The sequence below is a fragment of the Heteronotia binoei genome, chromosome 19 (assembly GCF_032191835.1).
Source record: "Heteronotia binoei isolate CCM8104 ecotype False Entrance Well chromosome 19, APGP_CSIRO_Hbin_v1, whole genome shotgun sequence".
Lineage (NCBI taxonomy): Eukaryota > Metazoa > Chordata > Lepidosauria > Squamata > Gekkonidae > Heteronotia > Heteronotia binoei.
In genome coordinates, this window is record NC_083241.1 from 24,642,996 (window position 1) to 24,658,671 (window position 15,676).

The 15,676-nt window shown below is 45.1% G+C and overlaps 1 protein-coding gene across 1 annotated transcript in view; it reads left to right on the top strand.

Moving 5' to 3' along the window:
* SHC4 (SHC adaptor protein 4) overlaps positions 1-15,457 on the top strand; it is a 67,442-nt gene extending 51,985 nt beyond the window's left edge. The window contains exons 8-12 of the mRNA XM_060259849.1: positions 1,320-1,497; positions 4,113-4,176; positions 11,639-11,821; positions 13,205-13,458; positions 14,749-15,457. Coding sequence (XP_060115832.1) covers positions 1,320-1,497; positions 4,113-4,176; positions 11,639-11,821; positions 13,205-13,458; positions 14,749-14,895 — 826 coding nt within the window. The 3' untranslated portion in view covers positions 14,896-15,457. The remainder of the gene's footprint in view (positions 1-1,319; positions 1,498-4,112; positions 4,177-11,638; positions 11,822-13,204; positions 13,459-14,748) is intronic.
* The last annotated feature ends 219 nt before the right edge of the window (positions 15,458-15,676 follow it).

Here is a 15,676-nt window from a genome sequence, read left to right on the forward strand (position 1 = left end):
TTGTGTGTGTGTGTGTGCTTACACGCACAAATCTGGAAGTTATGGTGACCCACAGAGGGCCTGGAGATATTCACACGCAAACCTGGAAGTCATAGTGGCCTGCAGGTGGCCTGGAGGATATTGAGAGAGGTGGCTGAGTCAAGCCTGCCCCTGCCTCCCAACTGCTGGTATTCCAAGGAGGTCTCCCATTGCCAGAGTCAGCCCTCCTTAGCTTCCAAAATCAGGCTTGCTTGGGTTATCCAGGTCAGGGTGGGAGCGCAATAAACTTGTGTCTGCTGCTGTGTGTAAATTCCTACAGTAGGGCAAATCAGGGCTGCATATGCCTGGAAATAAAGTTTTTTCATGGATAGAACTTGTTGCAGACACCTGGTCAACAAGGCCTGGGATGGAGCCATAAACTATGTTTCATGAAGTTAGACTTTATGTTTTCCCAAATTCCTGCAACTTGCACATGGCATTCCAATTGCCTAGAGTTGCCAACTCCAGGTTGGAAAATTCCTGGAAATTTGGGGAAGGAGACTGGAGAGAGTGGAGTTTGAAAAGAATGCCATCCAGTCAGTCCTGTGAAGATGCCACTTCCTTTGGGGAAACCGATCCCTGTAGTCTGGAGGTCATCTGTAATTCCAGGACAACTCCAGGTCTCTCCTGGGGGTTGGCAGCCCTGTGATCTACAAGCCTCTTCCTTCTATTGCTGGCTTTCTACCCAATTTTAATGAGCACAGGAGTGTCGAACTCTTTTGTTATGAGGGCCAGATCTGACATAAATGAGACCTTGCTGGGCTGGGCTGTGTTGGGCTGGCCTAGGCCATGTGTGTACCAATTTACGATTAGGTAGCAGAGATAAACTTTTTAAAGGACACAAACCCGACTAAAGATTTTTTTTAAAAGCAACTTAAAACATGCTTAAAACATTAGCACTTGTTGCTATTGAAGGTGCTTTCTTTATATTTCTCCTATAGGATCCAGGGAACTGGGCAAAGGAAGCTCTGGCTCTTTCCTTCCTTCCCCAGGGGACCGGGGGGGGGGGACTTCAACCATTAGAGAAAATCAGGGCTTTGCTTTGTACCTCATGTGTGATTGAGCAAGCCTTGCAAAGCAATTTGATATGCAGAAAGAAGCAAGAGAGAGGGAGAAGGAAGCAGACAAGAGCCAGATGCTCGAGGGTCTGATAGGAGTCCACTGGGGGCCTAATTCGGCCCTCGGGCTGCATGCTTGACACCCCTGAGCTACACTGTCACTGAATTTATTATCAAGTGAAACAAATAGCTCCCCCCCCCCATGAAAAGTATGCATTTCATATGTTGTCTGGTTTTGTACAGTGAAGTGGTGAATCTAGGTGGATCAACGTGGAACATTCAAGACAAAGAGGATCATGAATACTACAATGAAATCTCAGGGAAAGAGCCTCCTGCAGGGGGGCTGTTGGACATCAGGCTGAAGGTGCCCACAGATCAAAAAACACGTTGCCCCACGCACTGTGAACAGCAATACTGTCCAGTAAGTACCTGTGTGAATGAAGTGGCTTTGCCCTATGCCTTCTGTAGTCTCCTAGTAGACTACCCCACCTGCCTAATTAGATATAAATTACCTGCCTACCAACTTCTTCTCAATTTGACCCAGTTTTCTGGGTTACACCTCTGGGGATGCCAGTCACAGTTGCTGGCAAAACGTCAGGTCACCAGTGGGAGAAGGAAACACACATGTACCATATGCGTCAGTGACCACCATTTCCATTGTTGTGCATCTGTCTTTGACTTGACCCCAAGGTTAGTAAATACAGCTGTTACAAAAGCTTTGAAACTTAAGGGGGAATCCTGCACTGCCCTCTTTAATTCCATCCCTCCTCCTTCCAGTGGTGTGGAGGGGAGGCACCAGAGGAAAGGTGCAAAGTATTATCACAGGTGAACCGAGGGACAGCAACTTCACCATTGCTTCTGCAGCTGACCGGAACCTGGCAGGAGACCAGTTAACTCACTCACTTCTAAAGCCCAGTGTGGGAGGCGGATGCAGCAGTTCCCTCACACTCAGCAGGTCTGCAAACCTGTCGGGACAACAGCACTCAGCTGGTCACAGCCCCCAGCTACCAGGCCTGCACTGGCCAGCCAGCCAAGGGAGGGAGGAGAGCCTCTTGTATTAGTGCTGTGGCTTGCTTGGCTAGGCTGCATTGGCCATCCTGGTGCACCTTGCAAAGGGGGGGTAAGGGCAGCCATCGCCCTCCCCCCAGTCTAGGGTTGCCAAGTCCAAGTCAAGAAATATCTGGGGACTTTGGGGGTGGAGTCAGGAGACTTTGGGGGTAGAGCCAGGAGATATTGGGGGCGGAGCCAGGAACAAGGGTGTGACAGGCATAATTGAACTCCAACGGAATTCTGACCATCACATTTAAAGGGACAGCACACCTTTTAAAATGTCTTCCTTCCATAGGAAATAATGAAGAATAGGGGCGCCTTCTTTTGGGGCTCATAGAATTGGACTCCCTGGTCCAATAGTTTTGAAACTCGGGGGGTACTTTGGGGAGAGGCACTAGATACTATACTGAAAATTTGGTGCCTCTACCTCAAAACACTGCTACCCCAGAACCCCCGAAACCTCCAGATCAATTCCTCATTATACCCTATGAGAATCGATCTCCACATAGGAAATAATGAAGCACTCAGCAGACGTTTCCCTCCCCCCCCCCGGCGGTTTCTGGCGACTCTGAAGCGAGGGATTGGCCTCTCTACTCATGAGTTGCTGCCAACTTCTCCAAAGTAACACAGACACACCATCCCAAGAGGAAGCCTTTCAATTGGAGGCTGAAGCCTCCGGAGATGGAAAGGCACATGGTCCTCTGGGGGGCGGGGCTTCCCCCCGACAGCCAGCTGACTGGGGGCAGGAAGGAGCCTGGGAAAGCAGAAGAACCCCCGCTGGGACCTGGGGATTGGGAAGCCTACCCCAGTCCCTCTACCCTTGTTGCCCTTCTTGGTGGGGTTGCTGTGTTTGGGTTGCTCCATCTCTCCCACAGGAAAGGGTGGGAATCCTGAGTGTGTATCCAAGTGAACCTGGCAGAGTGGCCAGCAGCTTCTCTCCCTTACATGCTCGCTTTTCTCCCTTGGCTCTTGCACTTTCTTTCCCCACTGTATGTTTCTGAGTGACCTCTGTGGTAGAAGAGAAGAGCTTGCAAGCCTACCTATTTCCCCCTCCTTCCTCACTTCGCTCACAGCAGAAATAGTCACCTACGTATGGGTCAGCACTCAGAGGCTGATTGAGCCTGATGCTATGCATGCTTACTTGAGAGTAAGACTACATTACGTTCCTCCTTGACCTCCAGGAGCCACACAATATGCATGAAAGAGCCACATGTGGCTCCTGAGCCACAGTTTGGCCACCCCTGCACTATAACAACATATGTACCAGGCTGTCTTGAATTCCTAGTTTTCATTTTTAAAAAATTAAGTCTCTGGCCTACAGAGATGTGCCTTTCCCCTTATATCTCTGCAATGGAAAGGGGCAGGCTTGCTTCTATAAACTGTTTGTTGTCAGCTTTTCGCTTCATCTCTCCCATTCTAGGAAACAAAAACATATTATACAAAAAAAAGGAAAGGAAAAGGAAAGATCCCCTGTGCAAGCACCAGTCATTTCCGGGGTGACGTTGCTTTCACAACGTTTTCATGGCATACTTTTTTACAGGGTGGTTTGCTATTCCCTTCCCCAGTCTTTTACACTCTCCCCCCAGTAAGCTGGGTACTCATTTTACCGACCTCGGAAGGGTGGAAGGCTGAGTCAACCTTGGGCCAGCTACCAGAATCCAGCTTCCACCGGAATCAAACTCAGGTCGTGAGCAGAGAGTTCAGACCACAGTACTGCAGTACTGCTGCTTTACCACTCTGCGCCAAGGGGCATAAAATAAAAATAAAAGATTGTGCAAATATGATGGTTTCATAATCCTTACTGAATTTTAACCTGAATTTTCTTGCCTTAAACAGAGCACTGAGGGAAAATAATTATTTATTAGAAATATGTATTCAGTTAATTTTTTCATTTGCCCAGAAATGCTTAGGCCAAATGAGGTCTGTATGAGTTGATCTGCCTGGAGACAATAAACACTGTTTGTGATAAACTTGTATTTCTTTCAGACCACCGTGAGTCCTAAATCCACAAATATTTATGAAAACTGCACAGAGGAATTCAAGGCTGTAGGTAAGTACTGGATCCATTCCTATGAGTTTAGCTCAGATATTAGACCCCTTAAGAAGGAACGTTTGATCTCCAGCTGCATTTTGCCTGCAGTCAAGCCTGCCTCCTCCCCAGTTCATAGTCAATACAGGAAAATATAGCCAGTTTGGTGTAGTGAATAAGTGTGTGGACTCTTACTTGGGAGAACCAGGTTTGATTCCCCACTCCTTCACATGCACCTGCTGGAATGGCCTTGAGTTAGTCATAGCTCTTGTAGGAGTTGTCCTTGAAAGGGCAGCTCCTGTGAGAACTCTCTCAGCCCCACCCACCTCACAAGGTGTCTGTTGTGGGGGAGGAAGGAGATTGTAAGCCGCTCTGAGTATCTGATTCAGAGAGAAGGACAGGGTATAATTCTTCAGTCTTCTTCTTTAATTAATCTGGAGCACCAGCAAGGAGAAACCTACTGCTTAGATGTCATTAGCTGGGCCAGCTAAAAAGAACTCTACTAAAAAGTAATACACTTTTAGCAATAAAGTTAGTTGGTTTTGGTTTTGGTTTTTTTTAATTCAATCAAACTTTATTAAAAGAGTAAATACCAAAATATACGTAACTTTCCTTGTATACCAGACATTGGCAAATATAAGAACAAAGTACAAAGTACATTTCCAAAATCTTGAAAAAAAAAAAGAATATTATCAATTCTGGTGACCATATAAATAGTGCTGGGTGCACTCATAAAAATACAAACACAACTTTTTTTAAAAAAGGGAAGAAGGAAGGAAAGAAGGAAAGAGAGAGAAAGAAAGAAAGAAAGAAAGAAAGAAAGAAAGAAAGAAAGAAAGAAAGAAAGAAAGAAAGAAAGAAAGAAAGAAAGAAAGAAAGAAAGAAAGAAAGAAAGGGGGAAGGGGGTTAAGGAGGTTTTCAGCTATTAATATTGCTGGAGGTTTTCTACCTGATGGATCACCAACAAGAAAAAGAGAGAATAGAGTTCCAGTGCTCTCTTCCTATACTGGTCGAGGGGGGCAAGCTTGTTTATGGGCAGATGTTCCCAATCAAAAAAGTTATATGTCATCTAGCCCTCAAAGAAATCAAGAATGGCTGCACCAGTAGATAGAAAAAAACAGGTGCAAGGTGAACAAATATTTTCTTGTAGATCCCTACGCATTTCACAATTCACTTCATCAAGGAATTTAATATAAAATATGGGGCAGAGGTGCTGAGAAGGGTGCAACTGGTTGTTGTGATAAGTATAAAATATGAGGTAAAAATACAATTAATTAAAATATTCAAATCAAAAGTCAACCTAACATTAATTATGACAATTTTCATAATTACTAAACTGAGCAGGAATACATAAAAGCCAATAAAAACACAACACAAGGTCTGTAAGAAAACACTGTAATTACAATAAAATTTCAACCCAGAAACATTCAGGTACACAAGGGAATGAACAGCAAAACTGATGACATACCGTTTCCAAATATTCACTTTCCACCTTGAGCAGTAAGATAATTGAAGCTAATGTTAGCTGTGTTTTATAACCAGGTATGCTGTAACACCTTAGAACTTTAAGAGCCAGCACTCCTGCTAAAGGTGCTCAAGACCAGACATATGTAGAAAATCCATACTTTCATTTAATCTAAGAGGGGTCATTTAATCTAAAGGGATCAAAGTCTCAGTATCAATTCATCCTCCTTCCTCATTAATACACATCTCATTTTGTTTCAGTACTTTTTTGTATGGCTTGGAAAAATTTATGTGGGTGAATGCTTGTACTCTATAAAGCGTGAGACAAGAGATATTCCTGTTTTCCCTCAAAGATATGTAGTATTTATGTTCACAGCTGCATGTTTTCAGGCATCAAACATGCAGCCTGGGAGTGGGGGAGATCAGGCCCCTGGAGGGGTCCTCTCAGGCCCGCAAGCAAATGGCTGTTGTCTGCCTCCTTCTCCCTCTCTTTTGTTTCCTTCTGCAACACAGCTTGCTTTTCCAGGCTTGCTAAATCACACAGGAGCTACAGAGCAAAGAGCTCTCCTGGGTGCATCTGGGTTTGCCTCTCCCTTTTCACTGTATCCATGTTTTCATGATTCAGTCTTTCTCAGTAGGAAAGCAATGTGAACTATTTAGATGAAGAATAACAACAACCCACTGAGGTGGATGAGGCTGAGAGTGCGTATCTGGACCAAGTTCACCCAGCAAATTTACTTTGTAGACTAGGGAATATTTAACCTAGGATTCCTAAATAAGTAGGCTGATACTGACCACTATACATGGCTGTCTCTCTATTCTTGTCCTGCCTCATATGAGTTGCAGTTATTTTTCTGGGAAAGACTATAGTTTTGTAAACAAACACATAGCCCTCACTCTGTGTCATGATGCCTCCACATGTTGACTAGCACACAAAACAATATATGCACAACAGCTCACAATACCGAGCCATTTATCCTGGGTCCTAGGCTCAAAGCATTGACCATGAGATTCCTGTAATGAATGTCAGTAAATCAAAAGTAGGTTTGCAACTTATAGATTCACACCTGAACAACATCTGAACAGCGTACTCAAGATTGCTACAGCACAAACGTTATTTCCAGATTTTGCAATAATTCAGAGGAAGGGGTGACAATTATCAGAAACTGTTAAATAAAAAAAAATATTGAAAGAGTGCTAATCTTTTAAGCATGTTTTATTTTAAGCTTTTTTTAAAAAAATATTTAATTGTGTTTGTGTGTGTCCTTTATAAAGTTTATATTTCTGCTATTTGACATTGCTTTTTATGATATATGGCCCGGCCTGATAATGTCTTATTTATGTCAGATCTGGCCCTCATAACAAATGAGTTCGACACCCCAATCTAGAGGTCTTGCTCCCCTCTTGCCCCCCCCGCTCCCGTGTTCTTCCACCCCCTGCCCCTCACCCGAGGCACGGCCATCAGCCAAGAAGCTCTCCCACCCATGCCTCAAAACATTGCATTAAGAACAGCACCCAAAAACTCTCTCTATCAGGGAACAGCACCTGCACTTTAAAGCGGCCACGAAGCCCCGAAGACGCCTAAAACCTGGACATTCGTTTTTCAAAAAAACTTTTACACCAACTAACAGCACTTTAAGAACTATACCCTACCCCACCCCCTTAACTTCATTTATACTGCCTAACTAACTATTGGTCACCTATTAGATTTTACCAACGATGAACTAATTTAATTTGATTAGAAATTGGATTAGGAATTTGAATTGATTTGAAATTGGATTATTATTTTGTACTTTTATGTATTTAAATGCATATAGGATTAATAATTTATTGATTATTCATGCATGTTAGCACTTTAAATTCAGGAATTAGGTTTTTAGTACTGTGCTAAGTAAGAATTATTGTGTATTTTAAATGCATATAGGATTAACTAATTTATTGATTACTTACGCATGTTAGCACTTTAAATTTAAGAATTAGGTTTTCAGTACTGTGCTAAGTAAGAATTATCTATCTACTGATCAATTAGGAAAGTTTTGGTGATCTGGACAGTTAGGAACTGAGGACGGGGGTGGGCTGGGGATCTGTGCTGGGGATCTGTGCTGTGCTTGTAAATTAGCCAGCTGAATCTAACATAACCATCAAAGAATAGGCTCGGGATGACTGGTCAGGGGATTCCAGTGCTCCTGGGGAGGGGAAGATACGACGGTGGGAATGGACGGATATATGAGAGAAGGAGACAGAGACAAAACAGTGCTCGGCCCCCTTCTAGTCTAGTTCCCATCCCAACGGTGACAAGTAGGGGGACCAAGAGAAATTGCCCGCGTCCGACACTGGTGTTATGCAACGCCAGGTCTATAAACAATAAGATCGAGACCATTAAGGACTTCCTGCTTCGGCAGGATGCAGACCTGGCTTGCGTGACCGAGACCTGGGTTCAAGAGGGAGAGACAATGGCACTCTCCCAGATGACCCCCCCAGGTTACTCGGTCTTCCACCAGTCGCGGATTAGCGGGCGGGGGGGCGGGGGGGCGATATTCATACGGGAGGCTTACTCCTTCAGGGCCCTCCCGGCCCCAAAGATCGATGGTGTTGAATGTGTCGGCCTTGCGTTGGATGTCGGGGAGAGGTTGGCGATCTGGCTGGTGTACCGTCCGCCTAACGCACCGGCCAGCGCCTTACCATCCCTGATGGAGGCGGTGTCCGGCTGGGCGTTGGAGTGCCCGGGGCTTCTGGTCCTGGGCGACTTCAATGTCCACGCCGATGACGCGGCTTCCACTCAGGCGATGGACCTAGTGTCTTCCATGGCGACACTAGGACTCTCCCAATTTGTTACGACTCCCACGCATCAGGCGGGGCACACATTAGATCTGATCTTTGCGGCCGGGATTAAAGTGAACGAAATCGCAACGGAGGCGATACCATGGTCGGATCACTTAGCCCTCAAGGCTCGTATGGAGACGCTACCACAACCCTGTAAGGGCGGAGAGCCTATTTTGGCTCGCCCGCGGAGCCTGATGGACCCGGAACGGTTCCAAACGGCTCTTCGGGATCCTTGGCCCCCTTGTGATTCCCTTGACGCCCTGGTTGATGCCTGGCAAGACCGGCTATCTGGGGCAATCAACGAGATCGCACCCCGACGTCCTCTGCGCCCTCGTTCAAGGCTGGCTCCTTGGTATACCCTGGAGCTACGCCGGTTGAAACAAGGACTCCGACGACTAGAGAGGCAGTGGCGGCGCACTCGTGGCGAAGCGGCGAGAACATCCTACAGAACGCTTATGAGGTCGTATGAGATGGCAGTCAAGGCCGCAAAGAAGAAGTACTTTGCGGCCAAGATTGCGTCTGCAAATTCGCGCCCGGCACAATTATTCAAAATAATTGGACACTTAACTACTCTGCCCCAAGGCAGACCAAACGTAAGAGAATTAGAAATAGGCTGTGAGGCTTTTGCGAAATTTTTTGCAGACAAAATCACGTCGCTCCGCCAGGACCTGCCCATCACCTTAGATACAGTACATGAGCCCGAGGCCCCTTGCCTGTCTTCTGATTTAACTCTGGATCATTTCGACCCGCTCAGCCTGGAGGAAGTTGACGGAATCCTCTCCTCTGCGCGCCCTACAACTTGCGATCTGGACCCATGCCCCTCCTGGCTAATTAAATCTTGCCTGAGGGAGCTTGAATGTCCTTTACGGGACATCATAAATAGATCCCTCTCAGAGGGGCGTTTTCCATCATCCCTGAAAGAGGCTTTGGTCCGACCCCTCCTGAAAAAAACTACAGCAGATCCGGCCGAATTGGCAAACTACCGACCGGTCTCTAATTTACCGTTTTTAGGTAAAATAATTGAGAGGGCAGTGGCGTCGCAGTTGCAGAGCTTTCTGGATGACGCTTCCATCCTAGACCCTTGCCAGTCCGGCTTTCGCCCGGGCTATGGGACGGAGACAGTACTGGTCGCCCTGGTAGACGATCTCCAACGGCATCTGGATCGGGGCGGTGTGGCGGTGCTGATGTTGTTAGACCTGTCGGCCGCGTTCGACACGGTCGACCATCGGCTACTGACCCGCCGCCTCGCCGATATAGGGGTGAGGGGGTCTGCCTTACAATGGCTCTCCTCCTTCCTCGAGGATCGGGGACAAAGGGTGGCAATTGGTGGCGAGCGGTCCCGGAGGCGCACACTGGACTGTGGAGTGCCTCAGGGGGCAGTTCTCTCACCAATATTATTCAATATCTACATGCGCCCTCTTGCCCAGATTGCCAGGAGATACGGACTTGGGTGCCATCAATATGCAGATGACACCCAACTCTATCTGCTAATGGACGGCCGGCCTGACTGCGTCCCTGAGAATCTAGACCGGGCCCTGCAGGATATGGCAATGTGGTTGAGGAGGAGCGGGCTGAAATTGAACCCAGCGAAGACAGAAGTCCTTTGTCTGGGTCGGGGCGCCCGGGAAGGGGAAACACCTCTTCCGGTCTTCGACGGGGCGCCGCTGAAAGCGGCGCACCGGGTTAGGAGTCTGGGAGTTTTACTGGAGCCTTCATTATCAATGGAGGCCCAGATTGCAGCCACTGCCAAGTCAGCCTTCTTCCACCTGAGGCGGGCAAGGCAGTTGGCTCCCTTCCTAGAGCGCCAAGATCTGGCAACGGTACTTCACGCAACGGTCACCTCGAGACTGGATTACTGTAATGCCCTCTACATGGGGCTGCCTCTGTACCGAACCCGGAAGCTGCAGCTGGTGCAGAACGCAGCGGCCAGGCTACTGTTGGGGCTCCCTAAATGGGAGCACATACAGCCTGGGCTGCGCGAGCTGCACTGGCTGCCAGTTATATACCGGGTTCGTTACAAAGTGCTGGTCATTACCTTTAAAGCCCTATATGGTCGAGGACCTGTCTACCTCAGGGACCGTCTCTCCCTATATGAACCCCAGAGAGCACTGAGGTCAGCTGGAAAAAACTTGCTGACTATCCCCGGACCAAGAGAGGTGAAGTTGCAATGCACCCGCAATCGGGCCTTCTCCTCTGTGGCCCCGAGCTTATGGAACCAACTTCCAGAGGAAATGCGGGCCCTGCGGGATCTTGAACAATTCCGCAGGGCCTGCAAGACTTTCCTCTTCCGACTGGCTTTCGATGATGTAGAAAATTAAGTACTAATGATACCGCCATCATAATAAAGAACAAATAGCAATAGCATTAGCACTTTTATAACTGTAATTAATTTTAAATTTATTAGAATTTTAATGTTGAATGTAACCTTGTTTTTATACAATGGAATGTTACTGTTACTGTTAGCCGCCCTGAGCCTGCCCCGGCGGGGAGGGCGGGATATAAATAAAATTATCTAATCTAATCTAATCTAATCATATAGTTTGTTACAAGGGCATCTGATTTCATATACCACTCTTTTGGAGTTGCAATTTGTAAAATTTCTTAGGTCATACTATTTTCCATCAGTAGGATTTAATTTTTTTTAATGTTGCATGTAAATTCACAGTAAGAACAATTTAACTGAATTGTATTCTTACTTTATATTTTATACTAGATCCCCTGATGAAGAGAATTGCAAAACATGTAGGGATCCACAAAAACTTAATATTTTTTCACCTTACTCCTGGTTTCTGTACTTTTCCCATGTAGCCCATGAGTCATGCCTGGGTGCTTCGGGATACTTGCTCTTCATGGTTACCCACCATTACCATCAAAATTTTCAATTAAAATGGTTAACCTCTGTGAATCTTTATGCCCCCCTTGTGGAAACAGCCTCTGTTTTGATTTGCATTGGTGTTTATGGAGGTCAGGTCGGAATGGCAAGGTCTGAAAGCTCCTCTTGGCACTGGTGTTTATGGAGGATAGCTTGAGTTCTGGAAATCATACCTTTTATAAGTCCAGAATGTATTAGATAATTTGGCACATCTGCTCTCTCTTAATATGGTCATAGGATATGGGGGGGGGGAGAATGTTTTACTTCTCATTGTAATTTTCCTGAAAAATGGAGGGAACATTTCTCTGTTGCTATTAACTGCAGATATTGGTAGTAAGCACCTGCAGATGGCCAATAAAGATGCTTCATCATTGCTGAAAAATGCAAGCAAAGTAGACCTTTTTGATGATCCTCGATATATCAATACTCAGAATTTGCCAGCCACACCTTGTGCAACCAGAAACTTAACATCGGTTCAGACCTGTGAAAGCCCGTCGCATTGTTCAAGTATGTCCATATCTTTACTCAGTGCATTCCTTTGAGCTTTGAACGACGTTTGATGAATGCCTGTCAAATAATGCAGAGCTTTTTAAAACGAGGCTAGTTCTTGCTTTGAGACTCAAACTGCATTGCCAAGGTTAGGAATAATAAAAGAAGTGAGTAAGAATTGTACAGGTGACCATCAGTGGTAATTCACCATGGCATAGGCGTAACTGCTTGCAAAAATACAGCATCCTCTTGGGGCACGTTAAAGGCTTAAGAAGGAGTTATGCTCTTGCATAAGCTTCTGTGGACTAGAGCCCATTTCATCTGATGTGTGTAGTGGAGTCAGCTGCATGCCTATGACACAGTGGGCTCTAGTGTGGTGTAGCAGTTAGAGTGTTGGAATAGGATTTGGGAGAGTCCAGGTTTGAATCCCCAGTCTGCCATTGAAACTCAAAGGGTAACTTGGGACCAGTCACACACTCTCACCCTCAGGGTTTTTGTGAAGTTAAAATGGAGCAGATAATGATGCGAGTTACTTTGGGGAGAATGATCAAGTAGCCTGTAGTCTATGAAAGTTGGTGCTCAGATAAACTTGTTAGTTTTCAATGTGCCCCAAGATAGCTATTTATTTTTGTGCAGTAGCTTAATAGGACCAATCTTCACATTGCAGAGTCCTCGTATTTGTTAGGCAAAGGCAAGAGGACTTTGAATCAGACATTCAGTAGGAGTTTTGTGGTTCCCAGACTATCACATGCTCTCTTTGTCTTGCCACTTGGGCAGAAGCAACTGACATTTTATCCTCTGTGCTGTTTTCTCCTCCTCAAACCACCGTGTAGAGCCAGTATTAACTCAGGCAGCAAAACTGGTTGACCGTGACCATGTAGTGTCTTGTGGTTGCTGTGATGTTTGAACCATGGCTGGAAGAGGTGGATCTTGATCTGAACCAGAGATGTGCCTCGGTCCTTCAGCAGTATTGCACAATACTTAATACAGATTAACTGTGCCGTATTTTTTTTTAGTGATCTTGAGCATACATGCTTGCTTTTTGTAGCTATAACATACATCAGTGGCCATTGGGATTTGGGAGGTGGGAGACATTAACCAAGCAAGACTAAACTCCATTGTTGATATAAAACTTGATATAAATCACAATAGGCAGCTATCCACCTTATCAAACAGATTACCACCCAGATATCACTATTGCTCTTGAAATGTTTTGATATTTTTTTATTTTATGTTTTGATGTCTTAATGTATTTTTATATTTCATGTTATATTTCATGTAAGCCGCCTTGGGTCTGCCTTGGCGGGCATATAAATCGAACAAACAAATAAATATTGTTTAGTTCATATTAGCAAAACTGGTTTGAGGTACTATAATTCTGCATATTTTGTTTAATTGCAGAATCCTTGGAAGCAGTCGAGCAGAATCTTTCCTGCAATATGGCTGGTCTTGGAGGTGTCATAGGCATAAAGCAACAGCTATGGAATGAAGAGTGCTACCATGGGAAGTTAACCAGGAAAGCTGCAGAGAGCCTCTTAGTCAACGATGGAGACTTTTTGGTGCGAGAAAGTGCAACGTCACCGGGCCAGTATGTTCTGAGCGGATTGCAAAGAGGTCAACCGAAACATCTGCTGCTGGTGGATCCTGAAGGGAAGGTAGGAATAATCACCTGCTTGGAAGCAAAAGGACCAGAACCTCTGTTCTGAAGGCTACAGATGGCTTGGACTCTTGGCTATTTTGGGAAGGGACTGACCTGCCCCCCCCCCCCCCGGCCAAAAACTTGAACTTCCAAGACTCAAATTGTGTAACCACAGCACCCCCTAGTGTGCAAAATTAATAGTTGTGTTTAAAGAGGGAAAGGAAAGGTCCCCTGTGCAAGCACCAGTCGTTTCCGACTCTGGGATGATGTTGCTTTCGCAACGTTTTCATGGCAGACTTTTTACGGGGTGGTTTGCCATTGCCTTCCCCAGTCTTTTACACTTTCCCCCCAGCAAGCTGGGGACTCATTTTGCAGACCTTGGAAGGATGGAAGGCTGAGTCAACCTTGGGCCGGCTACCTGAATCCAGCTTCTGCCGGAATCGAACTCAGGTCATGAGCAGAGAGTTCAGACCACAGTACTTCTGCTTTACCACTCTGCACCACAGGGTCACCCCAGAGTTGGAAACGACTGGTGCTTGCACAGGGGACCTATCCTTTCTTTAAAGAGGGAAGTTACTCAGTTAATTTTCTCCCACATGTGCCTTAAATGAAGATTTTCAAGGGAAGGATCTGTCATCACTGGGGGTGGCAGAGCCCTTATTTTTTTAAAGGTCCTAAAATATCAATGTAGTGTTGTGATAAAAATTTAAGGAGGTTCTCTGAATTCCCAGCTTTCATTAGAAAAAAGTAAGTCTCTAGCTCTTCCCTCATGGAGAACCTGCTTAACCTATTATCCTTAACCTGAGTCCGCTTGCAGAGAGGGTGGGATAAAAATCTAAAGTAATAAATAAATAAATAATTACAACACTACATTGATATATTGATATTTTAGGGCCATTTTAAAAAAAGGAAACCACTCATCTTCAGGGCAGGGGGCAAGAAGATGGAGTGGTTTGACTGACAGTCTAGTCCTTGAAAAGTGGGCTGGAGTTGGGTGGGACAAATAAACTGACAGAAACATTACACACGAGGAAGAAGCCAATTCAAAACTGGCTTCCAGAAAAAAAGGATCGGGGTAAAAGTGGTTTTAAAAGGCCCAGGAAAGAACCAGAGAACAAAAACAAGAGATGAAAACTAAAGACATCTCGAACATTCCCTCCCCCTGGCCTGTTGGCAACCGAAATCTAATTACATGGACCCAGCCAATTGACTGGATTACTTCACTACTTTAACTTGCTCAAAAAAGGGACAGTATATATAGCCAACAAACAAGGGCTTTACCAATTTATTTTGCTCCCTTTTCTAGGTGAGAACTAAAGACCATACATTTGACAGTGTTGGTCACCTGATCCGCTACCACATGGAGAACAAGCTGCCAATCATCTCATCTGGAAGTGAATTAAATCTGAACCAGCCAGTGAAGAAAGGGACTGGGCACTTGGAGTACAAGTAACCTAATTGGTTTGCATAATCTTCAAAACAATTCTTTTTCCTCTTGACAAAAGCCTCTGGATTCAATTGCTGCAAGCAAACTTCACGGCGAGTAGACAGCACTTCTAGATGCTGTTACAGAAGGACTACTTTGTGTGTGTGTCTGTACATATGCCGATGTGTGTATCTACTCACAGTTCTGTAGTTCCATCCACAAAGCTGTATAGTTTAACTTTAGCAAAACAAATCCCTGAAGATTAAGTGAGTGTTTGAGGAAAAGTTATACAACTTTTTTAAATGGAGGAGTAGGGAGAAGAATTGGTTACTAATGTAAAAAGCACAATCAAACCTTCACACACAAATGCAAAACTGACTTGAAGAAACTGCTGAAATGTTAAGAACGTGCCTTTTTAATCAAGGTGTTATTGGGAATCAGTATTTCTCTGTTAAATGGCTCTGTATAAAAATAATTGCCCACAAAGCCCCAAACTCATTGAATAGAAAGCAAATTCTTTCATTGCAACATTGTTATTTTTATATAACTGTTACTTCAATGGAAAGTAAAGGCTACACTTTCTCATTAATGAGTCTCATTAATTTTGTCAGATCAAGTTTGGTTAGGCCAGGGGTGGGGAACCTTTTTTCTGCCAAGGGCCATATGGATATTTATAACATCATTTGCAGGCCATAAAAAATTATCAGTTTAAAAAACAGTGCTCCGCCAAGGGAGAATGATTCAGGCCTGCAAAATTAATGCAAATAATTGTTTTTCTATTTGAACTCATGTGGGGAGAGCCTAGTCT